The sequence below is a fragment of the Salvia hispanica genome, chromosome 1, assembly GCF_023119035.1.
Source record: "Salvia hispanica cultivar TCC Black 2014 chromosome 1, UniMelb_Shisp_WGS_1.0, whole genome shotgun sequence".
NCBI lineage: Eukaryota > Viridiplantae > Streptophyta > Magnoliopsida > Lamiales > Lamiaceae > Salvia > Salvia hispanica.
In genome coordinates, this window is record NC_062965.1 from 52,693,830 (window position 1) to 52,708,794 (window position 14,965).

The 14,965-nt window shown below is 36.9% G+C and overlaps 4 protein-coding genes across 4 annotated transcripts; all 4 read right to left on the minus strand.

The window, feature by feature from the left end:
- Positions 1-2,942: 2,942 nt before the first annotated feature.
- On the minus strand, positions 2,943-4,201 carry LOC125200524. The gene is made up of 3 exons (XM_048098160.1): positions 3,590-4,201; positions 3,286-3,447; positions 2,943-3,200 (listed from the first exon to the last, which is right to left on the minus strand). The coding sequence occupies exons 1-3, from the start codon at positions 4,199-4,201 to the stop codon at positions 2,943-2,945; spliced, it is 1,032 nt and encodes a 343-aa protein (XP_047954117.1).
- A 1,524-nt stretch (positions 4,202-5,725) lies between these two features.
- Positions 5,726-7,278, minus strand: LOC125200525 (F-box/LRR-repeat protein At3g03360-like). Its single transcript, XM_048098161.1, has 5 exons — positions 7,273-7,278; positions 6,527-7,199; positions 6,381-6,442; positions 6,129-6,296; positions 5,726-6,046 (listed from the first exon to the last, which is right to left on the minus strand). Exons 1-5 carry the CDS (start codon positions 7,276-7,278, stop codon positions 5,789-5,791), a joined length of 1,167 nt encoding a protein of 388 aa, XP_047954118.1. The 3' UTR covers positions 5,726-5,788.
- Positions 7,279-8,664: 1,386 nt separating this feature from the next.
- Positions 8,665-9,987, minus strand: LOC125211374 (60S ribosomal protein L21-1-like). Its single transcript, XM_048111515.1, has 2 exons — positions 9,700-9,987; positions 8,665-9,061 (listed from the first exon to the last, which is right to left on the minus strand). Exons 1-2 carry the CDS (start codon positions 9,934-9,936, stop codon positions 8,804-8,806), a joined length of 495 nt encoding a protein of 164 aa, XP_047967472.1. The 5' UTR covers positions 9,937-9,987; the 3' UTR covers positions 8,665-8,803.
- A 581-nt stretch (positions 9,988-10,568) lies between these two features.
- On the minus strand, positions 10,569-14,751 carry LOC125210511 (glutamate receptor 3.3-like). Its single transcript, XM_048110379.1, has 7 exons — positions 14,598-14,751; positions 13,926-14,191; positions 12,516-13,858; positions 12,148-12,425; positions 12,038-12,069; positions 11,535-11,941; positions 10,569-11,283 (listed from the first exon to the last, which is right to left on the minus strand). Exons 2-7 carry the CDS (start codon positions 14,188-14,190, stop codon positions 10,822-10,824), a joined length of 2,787 nt encoding a protein of 928 aa, XP_047966336.1. The 5' UTR covers position 14,191; positions 14,598-14,751; the 3' UTR covers positions 10,569-10,821.
- Positions 14,752-14,965: the final 214 nt, after the last annotated feature.

A 14,965-nucleotide genomic window follows, 5' to 3' on the forward strand; every position in this document is an offset into this window, starting at 1 on the left:
AATATCCCACGATTTCCAAATACTTTTGCGACAAGTCACACCTAGGACGATGGTCATACGTTTCTTCAATGAATTTAAATTCCCCCATGTCCAACATCGTCCAGGGTAGAAACTACGAAGAAAAAATCATAAACATGTATCAAATATAATGTCTATTATATACATTAAAAAAATCTACCCAAATTAATGTAATTACCTGTAACACAAGTTTTTCTAATGAACCACATGCTTCAACCAAACGGCAACCATAGCGTGAAACATGATAGCAGTCAGGATGAAAAGTCGTATCAATCACCAATTCTAAATGTCTTATGTTTGCAAGTTGAAGCGACAAATCGTTTAACAACCCAAGATTCATCTGCAAATTAATATCACGTACGTTATTATTTGACATGTGTAGAAGAAATAGAAAAAGAAAGTACGAATCATTACCTTAATCGTAGAAACAGATTCAGATGAGAGGCGCAATAGTTGGAGTTGGCCTCGTATGCAAGATGGCATCTGGGCTAGGAACTCAACTTGCATCAGACTATTACGACAATCTCTAAGATCGAGTTTTGTGAGCTTTGGAATATTACTAAGTTGAACGCTACATCCACTTCTCCATTCACAGCATGTCAAAGAAACCAAGTTAACCACGTCGCGAATCACAATGGATTTAACTTCCCAAAGGGTAGATAAGTTTAAATGCTTCAATTTGGAAAGGCCAACTATTGAGACATTTTCCAATTTGCCGGGATGTTTAATTGTCAAACACTCGAGAGCAAGACAATTGGAGACCAAAAGTTTAAAGTATTCATCGGTCATTTGTATGTCAATTAGAGACAATTCTATAAGGCATCGAAGACTATTTTTATTTGGAAGTCGATGAAATGCACAAGGAGGTGGTAATATATGAATTATTTCAGCTTGCTTAGTTAGGGCAAACTCGAACCACCTCTCAATCTCAAACTTTGCACAGTTGAAAATTTCCAACCTAAACTCTTTTATCTTATTGCCTCTGTGTGAATTCAAGACATGATTTACTATATTTGCGTAATTTGGATTCATGAAAATGTTTGTTTTTTTGTCACTAAGTTTTGGGAAATTGAGATTAGTGATGTAGTTATGAAGATGTCGCCAACGAGATGAAAGTATACAAGTAGAAGTAGCTTCATGGACGGTCAATCGAGAGATTATAGATATCAGAATATCGCTCGGCAAATTGCTGATTCTATCTTCATGCACCATCTACAGTATACATGTATATCATAATTACTCTTTCTAATATAAAAATAATAAGAAAACGATATCAATTATAACCAATTACTACAAAATTGCAACATGTAAAAGATCGTATAATACATACCTTACGTAGCTTTAATCTATCCAATATAAAAGGAACAGACATGATAATCAGTGATGCGATGCTTGACGACGGAGAGTATGAAGTAATATGATAATGAGAGATAATGCAAGGGAGAGGAAGATTGAATGTTGAATATTGAATATAAATAGATAATGTGACTTGCATTATTATTTATCCGAAACCTAATTTAATTGGATAACGATTAATTAAGTAAATTTAAAGACTACCACCACCAAACCTTGAGTGGTAAGAAATTAAGAATCAAATCTGGTAATTAAGGAAAGGTTAATTGGAAATTAAAAAAAGAATAAAAAGCGGCAAGAGTTTGATTCCACTCTTTTATTCGATATAACGTTAAATTATTTTATTTGATATTTAATTCATAATTTAAATTAATGAAATAGCATATATATGTACCCGGAATAAAAAATTAAAATGAAAAATAATTAATGGATGGAATAGGATTTAGATCAGAATCAACGGTACAACAACTTTCAAATATATCTAATCTAACTTCCACATGGAATAATTAGAGTTAAAAATCCAATAATATTCCATAAATAGCTATCTGTTATGCATAAATATAGTAATAATAATAGCTAATCAAGATGAGCTATACATGTTAAGGAAGACATGCTATCTCAATTTTCGGTTTATAATAACTAGGAGTACAATTTTCGATCTTTTACCCTTTGTATTTATGGAAATTTGTTTTGGTTAAAATTTATTAAATGCTTATTGAATTATAAGAATAAATTATATTAATCACTTCGTTTATCCTTAATTACTCCACTAAAAAGTCATCGGATTGAGGGGATAATCGTAACATTTTCGACCGATACTAAGGGAAATTAGGCCCTCGTTATAGGAATATTAATAACCATGCGATGTGAGAGGAACATTCTAGTAGGTCATTTCCCATTTAATTTGAGTGATAGCTTAGATAATTAATAATTTAGTAATTGATATGTATTATGTGGATTTACTAGTTAAAAAATGTATCTCATCACTCAAACCATCCAAAACGTAATTGCCATTCAAATGAAGGTATAAAAGACTAAAAAAATCATTAATATTTTCGAAACTCTTATTCACTTGAAATAAAAGAAATTACCAACACAAAGCACATAAAAACTAAACCAAAAAAAAAAAAAAAAACCAACTGGTTTATATATGCAAAAATAATGGGACGCACGAGCTTCGAAGAGATATAGCATTATTGGTACCATTTCCCGCTCCCACGAAAAAATGCGAATATTCCAAGATTTCCAAATACTTTGGAAATAAGTCCCATATAGTATCAATTTTTGAAGAGAAGTATCATTATTAATGACATGCACAGCTAATTCTCATTCCGATGACAAACCCAAAATCCTACGATTTCCAATTAAGTACTTTTGAAACAAGCCACACATGGATTGGACATTTGTTTCTGCATTGCATTCAAATTCTCCTTCTTTCTATCAATAATATTCTTAGTAAATGTTGACTATCCAGTTTGAATTTCATCTTGTAAACCCAGTATCATTATTCTCTCTTTTGAAATGAGATAACTTATCAAGCAAATAAAAACCATAGTTAAGATTGTTGCAGTTTAATAACTAAAGAAACTAACTGAATTAATATGTTCAAAATCAAGGCGTGCACGAGATAATGCCTCTTCATCACAGGCCACAACGGTCAATTTTTGAAGAGCTGTAGCATTACTGAAGACGTACAAAGTCAATTCTCGTTCAGATGAAGAACCCGAATATCCTGAGATTTCCAAATACTTTTGAGACAAGTCACAACCCGGATGACCATATGTTTCTGTCTCGAATTCCGTCAGGATTAACGTCGGCGTGTGTAGAAACTACAAGAAATATTATAAACATGTCAAATGTGGTGACTGCTACATCAACATATACAAATGTAATATTCCTAAAATTGTTGCATACCTTTATCACTAGTTTTTGTAAAGAACGACATGCTTCAACCAAACGGCAGGCATAGCGTGGAAAATAATACCAGTTAGGATCATTTGACATATCGAGCACTAACTCTAGATGTTTTATGTTCACAAGTTGAAGCGACGAATTTTTCAACAACTCAAGATTCAACTGCAATTAAAATCGCATACATTAATATTTTAAATGTGTAGAAGAAACAGAAAAACAAAGGCAAACACTTATGTGCGGGCTCGCCTACCATGTGGCGCATGCTCACGGGAGTGTACAACACAAAGAAAAGATGATTCATTACCTCATACATAGAAACAGCCTTAGACGAGAGGCGCAATAGCTGGAGTTGGTCGCGTACGCAAGATGGCATTCCATCAAGTAACTGAACATGCGTCACTTTGTTACGAATATTATCTCTGACATCGAGTTTGGAAAGTTTCGGAATATTACTAAGTTGCACGCTACATCCAATTCTCCATTCACAGCACGTCAAGGAAAGCAAGTTAATCGCATCACGAATCATAATGGATCCAATCCCCCAAAGGAAAGATAAGTTTAAATGCTTCAATTTTGAGTGGCCAACAATTGAGACATTCTTCAACTTGATGCATAACACAATTGCCAAACATTCAAGAACAAGGCAATTGGAAATAAGAAGCTCAAAGTCATGATCAGTCATTTTAGAGTGAGATAGATACAAATTTTTAAGGCAATCAAATCCATTGTTCTTATTTGGAAGTCTAAGAAATAGACCTTCATAATCAAAATTACCCACACCACCTAAATGAATTATTTCAGCTTTCTTAGTTATGGCAAACTCGAACCAATTCTCAAAATTGCCACCTCCGGGCATGCGCAACTTGAACTTTTTTATCCGATTGCCCCTATGTGATTTCAAGACATGGTCAACCATATTTACGTAATTCGATAATGTGTCAGTCTCATATCTATATTTCAGGAAATTGAGATGAGTGACGTAGGTATGGAGATGTCGCCAAGATTTTGAAAGTATGCAAGTAGAAGTAGCTTCTTGGACGTCCAATCGAGAGATAATAGACATCAGAATATCCCTAGGCAATTTGCTTATAATATCTTCATGAATCATCTGCAATTAACATATTACAATTGTTTTATCCAATTAAACAATAATACGAAACAGATATAATAAATCTGCATCAACTGATTGATCAAAAGATCATATGTAATATGGATGTAATATGTACAACATTGAAACATGTGAAATATGAAATAAAAATGGAAAATGGAAAATCAATGTCATATAACTTTAATTGGTCTATCCAATAAAAATCGAAAATCGGTGATACGAACCTCGCCGGCAGCTCGATGGGACGACAGGAAAAAAATATGCAGTTAGAAATGATGGTGAAAGTGAAGGAAGATTGAATTAGTTGCCCTAGACTAAACTAATGGACGACATAAATATGCACATTAGTACTAATTGCTTATCAAATTGTTTGGGCTTTGAAATATTAATAGATAATGTGACTTGATTAATATTTATCATCTGGGCCGAAGCTGAGATATTGATTGAATCTCAAAGATAAATCCCTTCACAATAAACTAAAAGTAATCATAAAATAATTGGACAATAATTAATTGATAAAATAAAGGGCGATACCTATAAGCTATAACGGAGAGTCGGAGACGGACAATTTTCAGCATGATATGATAATTTGACAAATGCACAAGTACACTCACAAAATTAATGGGTCTGGATCAAACTTTATTGAGTTTCTTTCCTTATTAGATCATCTATCAGGACCCCAATTATTTTGGTTTGGATTCAAATGATTCATTAAAGAATAATACTATTATTATTTTGATTATTTATATTCTTTGAAAAATATACTACTTAATTTTATTCTTTAGTTTCCAATACCAAGTTTTAATCGTATAAATTGAGTTTGGATAGATATTATGTCATGTCAATCTAAATTCTAATGTGTAATATGTCCCCTATTATTTGTATCAATTTAAACAGGGTTTTAAGAAATGTAAAAAAAGGAAATTGAAAAAGTTAGTGGGATGTGAATCTTACTTTTATATATTTCTACTTGTATTGTACTAATAAAATGTGAGTATGAATAAGTTAGTGAAACACGGGGTCCAATGCCAAATACAATATAAATAAAATGGAACGATTAATAAGGGATGGACCAAAATGCATCAACATTGAGTTATAGTGTTTGTACGCCATCTTCATTAAATTTAATCTCAACTTTCTATTTACCGTTCTTCTTTGAACTATACCACTTTTCCTATTGGTTTCAATTGAATTAGCTTGATTATAAAAGGAAAAACAAGGCGTGGTTATTATCATCTATACTCAATAGCAAGGCAAGCAAAATGACACATTTATTCAAAGGAAGGTATGAAAACTATTAAAAATAAATAATACAGTAACAATTTAGAAACTGTTCTTGCATTTTGAAATAAATTAAGTTATCAAGAAGTAGTACTAGATAAAAGACTACAACAGTTACATAACTGAAAAACTAACAGACGCGATATGTTGAAAATCATGGCGTGCACGAGCTAATGCCTCTTCATCTTGAGCCACCACGGACACTTTTTGAAGAGATCTACTAGCATTATCAATTAGGTACAAAGTTAAAGCCAATTGTGATGGAGCACCAGAATATCGTGAGATTTCCAAATACTTTGGAGACAACTCACATCTTGGTCCAACATATGTTTCCAACGTGCATTCATCATGTGAGGGCGGTAAAATCGGAAGCTGTAGACAAATTATAAACATGAGTCAATTGATGCAATGACTGATTCATCAACATATATCATACACCCAAATTAATGCATACCTTTATCACAAGTTTGTCCAATGAACTACATGCTTCAACCAAACGAACCAAACGAAAGAAATTGCTCAAAAAATACGGGCCGAGACTAAACTTCACTGCAATAAAGGTCAACTCTAGATGTTTTACATTTACAAGATCAACCCTTGACTTCTGATACATGTGATACATCTGCAAATTAAAATCACAATTTTACGGACACATGTATACACACACACACATAAGAAGATAAAATAATTGAAGATAAATTATTACCTCACAGTTAGATTCAACTCTAGCGGTGATGTGCATTATTTGGAGTTGGTCACGCATACAAGCTGGCATTCCAGTAAGGAGCTCATCAAGCAATTTTAGAGGAAAAAATTCTTCAAAATAGAGTTGGGTAAGCTTGGGAGTATTACTAAGTTGCATGGAGCATCTATCGTTCAAGATACGCAGCGTCAAAGAAACGAGGCTAATAGCATTGGGAATCACAATGGAGCAAGCTTTCAAGTAAGACAGGTTCAAATGCTTCAGTTTAGTGTGACCAACAATTGAGACATTTTCCAACTCGAAAGGATACTCAAGTTTTAAGGATTCAAGAGCAATGCAATTGGATAACAAAAGCTTCAAGTCTTGATCGGTCATTCCAGGGCCAAGTAGACACAAATCTTTAAGGCATTCAAATCCATTATTCGTATTTCGAAGTCTAAGAAACAGAGCCTTGTAATCAATATACGGGTAATCAATATACGGGTGACCACGTAAATGAATTATTTCAGCTTTCTTAGATAGGGCAAACTCAAACCATTTATCCATACCATACTTGAAACATCTAGACATGCACAACCTGAACTCTTTTATCCGACCGCCTCTGTGTAAATGCAAGACCCGTGTGACAACAAATATGTAGGGATCGTTCATATCAACCCTAGGTAAATATATTGGGAAATTGAGATGAGTGATGTAGCGATGGAGATACCGCCAGTGAGTTGAAAGTATGGAAGTAGTAGTAGCTTCTAGGACGGTGAGTCGAGAGATTATAGATATGAGAAGATCAGTAGGCAAGTTGCTGATTCTATTTTCATTCCCCGTCTACAATTCACATATTATAATTAGTCATCACTAGACTAGATACAAAATTGAAATATCATATACTAATACTTACCGTCATAGCTTTAGTTTATCCAAGGGATAATTAGTGATCCGGCGAGAGAGAGAGAGAGAGAGAGCTAGGTTTCAATCGGGGAAGACAATGAACTAATTGGGCCCAATTGTTGGGATTAATTTCAAATCCTAGTTGCTGGGTTTATTTTTAATCAAAGTCTCCCACGTTACAAATTTAGTTTTAATTGAGATCCAACTTAATTTATTTCCTAGTACTATTTATTTAAGTCCTTCAACTTTGTATAATTAATTCTAAATAGTTAAATTTTGCGAAAACTGCTTATCGGAAGTAGGAAGCATATCTCTATAAGTAGGCCGTATAAGACAGATGCATTAGATTATTTAGCTAAAAGCCTTATCATTAGTATTTTTTTTAAGACGGGAAGTGTATGTTGAAAGTTTTAGAAAATTATTAAGTGGGCTTTCTACGATTCAAACATAATTTCAGCTATTTAACAATGTTTCACCAGTATTTTATTATAAGAAATATTTATGTGCTTTGGCTATACTAAATATCTATATTACATGACAATATACCCTACTCGAGAACAGTGTATACAAATGGAAATGGAACAGGGGTCTCCCTAAAGTTGGCTGGTGAAGGTGTTCATCCTCCCGACATGCAAATGTTCAGATACTATCAAAAAGAACTTAAACTGAATAGTCGGACTTTAAGTTCAAATATTGTCATTTGGGAACAAAAGATAACAAACTTAATGTAAAGGATAAAAAAGATTTATAGAGCAAAATGTAAATGGCCAATTTTGGACTTTGGTCTATAATTAAACTAGTGTTTATAATTAAAAGTGGTTATTTTTGGACATATTTGTAATTAAATTTTTTTTTTATTATCGTCGAATTTTAATCAATGGTTTTTATTTACTATTTTTAATGCATAATAATTTGATGCAGTAGCAAACTTTTCCTAATTTTAATCTAATGATGAAGATATTGTTACCACATAACTTGTTCATGTGTATAACTCCCTCCGTACGCGAATAGGAGTCCAATTACTTTCCATCACGGGGAATCACGGAGTCCAATTACTTTCCAGTCACAGGGAATCTGTCAATTGAGAGTTAAGGTTTTACTTGGTGTAGTAATAGGAATCTGTTAATTGAGAGTTAGGGTTTTACTTGGTGTATTAATAGACGAAGATTATGTTATCACATATTCTGTTGTATGTATGTTAATTTATTTTACTGTTAGTAATAAGCATATTGAGTTTGTTTTTTCTACTTTTCCATTCTTTAAGTTGGGAAAAATCAATTAAAAAGATACATATGCATGATATTGTATATAATATGACAAAAATGAGAAGTAGAACAATAGACATAGCATAGATATAATTGTTGAATGTGAATATGGCGCACTTTGTAGCGAGATGAATGAGTTAAAGAAAACAGAGTATAAATATGAAGAAAAATAAATTCAGACATCAAAATCCCAGTTTAAGAGGAATGCAAGCCAAAATTGGTCTTAAAGAAAAAAGAGCACACAAGTTTAGTAACAAAACATGGTGAGGCTTAGGCTTAGTAACCACCCTTGAGATCGTTAACGACATCGTATGGAATGGGAGTGACGGTCTCTAGCGTAGCACCCTCGACCATGAAACCGGGCTTGGGTCCCTCCGGCTGTCTCTTGGTGCTGATGATTTTGCCCTGAGCCTTTGCCTCGGCCTTCAACTTGTCGTTCTTCTTTATCCTCTCTTGGATCTCCTCATGGCACCTCGAGGGTTGGACGTGCTCCACGCGAACATGAATCCTCTTCCGGATGATCCTGTTCCCAACCTTTACCACAACCAAATTCATCATTTGCTTAAACATACACCATTCAGAAATATAACTAAACATTCATGGAGTATATCACAAATTTGTACTCCCTCCGTTCCACAATAATAAAGTCATTTCATTTTCTACAATCGTTTCTCCACTTTAACTATTTATAATTATTTTTTCAAAATGAGCGGGCAAAATGAAATGTCGGAGGGAATATAAAGTTTAAACCATCTTAGATGGTTCTAGTCATTCCTAATTAGCTGAATTAGGATATACAGTCTTCAAAAGAGATTCAGTTTCAAACCTAATCTATTAATATAAATTAACATAAAATTCTAATTGCTCAAATTAGAATTCACCATGGAAATACAATTTAGTAAAACAACTATAGCACAAATTTATCATTGCTTAAAATTCATGGAGTATATCAAAAATTTGTTTAAAACAATTACCACATTCCTAATTAGCCGAATTAGGAAATACAACGTTCAAAAGCAATTCACTTTCAAAGCTAATCTATTAGGATTAATATAAATAACATTCTAATTGCTCAAATTTTCAATTCACGCTATCATTAGATCTCAAAAATGCAGATCGTTAGGGTTCAAAAAAAATGGAATTAGCAGCCGAGATAGATAGAAAAAGCAAACCTGTTTGTTGACTTCGACGCCGACAGCGCGCTTGGTGACGTTCCAGACGCGACCGGTGCGGCCATGGTAAAACTTGTGCGGCATACCCTTGTGGATAGATCCGTTAACCTTGACGTCGACATAATCGCCGATTTTGAAGATCCGAAGGTAGGTGGTGAGATGGGTAGGACCTTTCTTCCTGAAGGCGCGGGAGAAGGAATCTCTGGTGCGCGACCTCAATCCGTGACCCGCCGGCATTTTGTTGCAATTTCTCTGAGAAATCAAATGCAATTTGAGTCGACAGAGATATTAGGGTTTCCAGTTTATGCTATTCCAATGGGCTTTTTGTATTTGGGCCTTGTGGTTATTTAACACACAAATATTAATATAAAATCTAATGAAGTGATATGATAAGTATCTTAAGTGCCATTAAATTGGTGTGCTACAAAATCATTAATACAAATATACAATCGAAAATTCCAAAGGAAAATCAGTCCCTAAAATCATGAATTTTGCTAAATATTGGTATTTCTTGTGAACGTCTAAAATATCACAAACTTTACATTTTATTTGTTATTTTCTATGGCAAGTCAATCACCATATCAAATCAATTTCCGTGCATTTTTTATCCTTCTTGGGATATTAAATCAAAGTGATTTTCTACGTAGATTTTTTATCCTACTTGTCACGAACCTAAAAAGTAATCTAAAATATCATAAACATTACACAGTTGTCCACGTATAATACTAAGATTTTTGCCGAAGATATCTTATTTGGACTGTCATGGAAAATAGTAACAAACAAAATGTAAAGTTTATAATATTTTAGATTAATTTTAAAATTTGTGAAAATACCAAAATTTGATTAAAGTTTATGTTCTTGTAAACCAATTTTCCAATTCGAAATGCCACTATATTATATACAATTTCCACTATTTACACATACAACACTTCTCATATAGAAGCTTCAACATTGATGAGCATAAATAAAATCACTTGAGCTCCTCTGTTCATTTTTTTAAATCTGCATTTGTATTTTTATCGTTATCGCGCACGAACAAAGCGTTGTGCACGATAACATCACGATGCGCGCCCGGTAACCGGAAAAACGATAAAAAGTAAATAAAAGGGTCGCGACGGGGCATCAACTCTTTGTGTTGAAGCTGTTGCTCCTCAAATCCCTCTCCCTTTCGCTTCTGCTTCCCCCGTTGTTCTCCGACATCGACATCTCTAGCTTTCTCCGTTTCCGATCGCGTCGTGATATATCCTCCTTCTCATCAATCAACGACAGCAACGTTTGGATGCGTTTGGAGCGCGAGCTGCTGCCCTCGGACGAAGTGAACTCGTCCCTGGCAGCTTGCCGGTACCTGTTAATGATCTGGATGAAGTAGACGACGAGCGCAAGGAAGCACGCGACACCGCATAGTAGATAGAGGCCCCAAAAGCTCTTTAGATGGAGCCGGTCCGATTCAAGCTCCGTGTTGTCTGAGCTGCATGTGCTTGTCGTCAGCCACTTGTCATGGATCCGTTGAAGGTCCCCGTTCTCGGATAGGGTTAGGATCGCGGTTGATAGGTCAATGGCCAGTGGCGAGTCTCGTGGAAATGCCTAGAAAAATAAATATAAAAGTTGTTAAGATTAATGGCGTTTTCGTAGGTTCGTACATGTAACATAACGTGCAACGTGCTCAACCTAGTCGGATTTTACAACTAGAGAAATTCGGATCGTAAATCCATTTACCAATGAAATTATGCAATTTCAATCGTGACATTTCAGTCATAAAATCGTCACTCTAACAAGATGAAATCAAAATGATATTTAAAAGTGATGTAAAAGGAGTAGAATTAGATGTTACTCACAAATCCCCAGCCACTTTTGGTGAACTCTTGACCAATAATCCTGAACTGGCACTGGCTTGCCAAGAAAAGTTCGATGTACGGCCGTTCATCGACAATAGCAGCAACGCCTCCTTTCTTGGGGCCGCGTTTAAGCGCCATGGCATACTCCTCCGGTGATCCGAGAGGCCTAAGCCTCGACTTCGGTATGCCAATCCCTTCGCTCAGATAATGCTCCGCGAAAGAGCCCACTTGGTACCCAATAGGGTCGTCCCCGTCTCTCAAACTATCAATCCCTTTGATCGGAGAGTAGAGCTGCTGTACTGTGAGTATGGACGTCAAACTCGCAGTATAGCTCGAGTTGATGATCAGAACCACAAAGAGCCATATGATCAGCACTGCACGCCCGAGGGTGCTCACCGTGGTCTCCCCTGTTTTCGGCGAAAGAATAGAGAATTTAGTGTTTGAACATAAGAAGCAATGTGAGTTCTAATTTAGGAAACTGATTGTGGGGTATGACTACTCACTGTGAGCAAAAAACAGAGTTGAGAGGCTGAACCTGCAACGAAAAAAAGAAACGGGAGTTAGGTCGATCGATGGTCTGATTTCGTCGTATATTCTTGTGAGAAAAGCTTACCAGAAGATGGTTATCAGCTGCTGCTTTGGCGTCCCTCGGAACTCATCATTCATCCGATGCTCCAAAATCCACACGACGATGCCAATGAAGACAAAGAACGCTGCACTAACCGCCCACAGTTGAGGCGAAAACGGCCTCAAGAAAGCCCAAGCGCCCGTGTTCCGCTTGCTAACCGAGGCCACCACCACAAGTCCAGATGCAGCATACGGCTGAGTGAAGTCCACAGTTTTTGTCCGGTTCGTTGTGATTGCAACGTCTCCAACCACACCATCGAAGAACTATCACAAGAAAGCACGATTTAAGACGCCCGATGCCAGCCTACATACAATAGTACTATATGATTATATGAATAGTATCAATTAACTTACTCCCGTGGTGATCAATTTCACGAGCTCGTTGTAACTCGGATTCTCGAGGCCATTTCCGTACGGGACAAACTGATGCGGGACGGCATATGGCAGCAAGTTTGCAGCAGCTGTGAACACATCTATGCAGAAGCCTTTTGCGTTGTTCGTGCCTTGGACTTGAGACACGAACTCTTTGTAACCAACTCGTCGTGGCACACCAATCCTCAGTTGCTTCCCGTTGTTCGGGAACACCCAACCACGGGGCGTCCTTATGGATTCCCCGGGCCAAAGCACGCTCTTTAGCTGATTACCCGAAGTAGACCGGTTGGGAGGGTGCAAATACAGAGCTTCAGGAGCCATAGTTGATAGTCCTGAATAGTTAGACCAGTAACCAACCCGATGGAGACCAGTCCCAACGACGTTTATAACTTCGTACGCAGGGCTAACGAGGGACCTGTCGTCGGTAAACTTGACTCGCCCCGTTAGACCTACGAAGTCACTCTCCATCAAGGTCTTAAGAAGGAGAGGACCCCCGTCGAAAATGACCATTTTGTCGAGATGCAGTTTACTCCCTCGAGTCGAAAGCAGGTTCGAATCGTTAGAAAACGAGATACTCCCTCCTTGATCAAAGAACGAGTCGATAGCATGAGCAAGCAACCAAGCAGCATCGTAAGCATACAGACCGTATGTGCTTAGCCCCAATGAGCCACCGGTCACCTTATTCCACCGTGCTGAAAAAGCTCGTTTCCTCTCCGAATCGGGAGTGTATTGCCGTAGAAAGATCACTCCTTGCAGAGTTTCCATCATGCCTGCAGATTGAAAAGGCGAAGCAGAATCCAAAGCGGACGCTAGCCAATCCGTGGCGATCCAAACGTAGCCATCGTCCATCATCCCAAGATAGTGCGCCACGGAAAACACCGTGAATCCAGTAGGCGGATAGGTATGCAGGACGATGACACGAGACTCTGTCAACGCAACTTTCACGAGTATATCCATGATGTCGCTCCGGCTGACAACCCCGGGAGGAATCCCCGCTTTGTAGGAAACCCGACAGCGCCTAGCTGCAAGGGCATCATCCAGAGCAGACAACCCGTTTCTCCCGTAGTCATCATCAAGATACACAACAATCACTTCCTTCCAACCATAGTTTTCGACTATCTCAGCCACAGCAGTCATCTGATGCAGATCACTCTGCGTTGCCCTAACGAAGTAGGGGAACTGGAGATTCGAGAGAGTCGGGTCTGTCACAGAGAACGACACAAAGGGCGTTGTCAGCTCGTTACCAACATGCAGGATAGTATGCGCAACCACAGAAGATTGAGGGCCGATCACTGCAAGAATGTCGGTCTCCATAAAGCGTAAAGCTGCACAAAGTGGATAGATTTGTAAGAGTATGACATAAAAGATGAGGTTGGGGAGATAAAGGGGTACCTTCAACCAAGCCAAGAAAGCCACTGCAATTGGAGTTTCGAAAGATGACATTGAATCTGGAGCCTTTAAGCACGGTCGAGTTGGCATTGATATCTTTGACAGCCTCTTCAATGGCGAGCTTAGCCACTCTCCCAATGGTTGAATCAAAAGTGAAGATTGCTCCAACGTTCACAACAACAGGTCTTGAAGAAGTATTCACACTCAAGCCATCGGATGACACTCCTAGAGAGAGTGTCGAAAGCAAAACAATCCAGAACACACTCATCCTACACACACACTATGAGTTCTCAATTCAAGAAATTATAACCAAAACACCTAATTTCTCTCCAACAAAAGAGTGCACAAACTCAGCACCTTTAGCACTTGAAATTCCCTTTCAATTTTCGCAAAGCACACACATAGACAACTCCCAGTAAGAATGAGTTCCAAGATATAATCAAAACCCTCAAAATCATGTAGTAGTACCAAATTAGAGAAAAAAGGATATCTAAATCCTGCACCTTTACCAATGGAATTGCACACAGACAACAAAATTGCTGAATGTTACAGAGACATTTACACATGTGTACAACAAGAACTAAAGCTAGTTAATTCATAATTGGAACGAAAAGAGGGAAAACACACAGAAAAGTAGCAGACAAAAAAAATCAGACTCTGAGCTAAGAAACATACCTTGGGACTTGGAGCACCAAGATTGCAACTTTGGCAAAAAAATTTACTCCCAAATACACAGAAAAAGTAGTTAAGAAGCTTCATATCCCATATGATGCTTCTCTGGGAGTTTTGGTGAAGTGCAGGGAAGCAGCAGGAGAGCCACTAAAATACAAAAAGATACAGTGCATCTTTTGGGTCATGTAAAACTCACCCATGTCCATGACCGCGTATTTCTAGTGAATTCTCTTTTCTTTTCATTCAAGATTGGATTTTTGGGCTGTTCACGTTAAATCAAATTGTTTTCTTTTAGTACTATAATCTTTTATGCAATTAAATTATACTCCTATTTCACCAATGACGAACTTGAGTAGTAGTATAATGGAAAT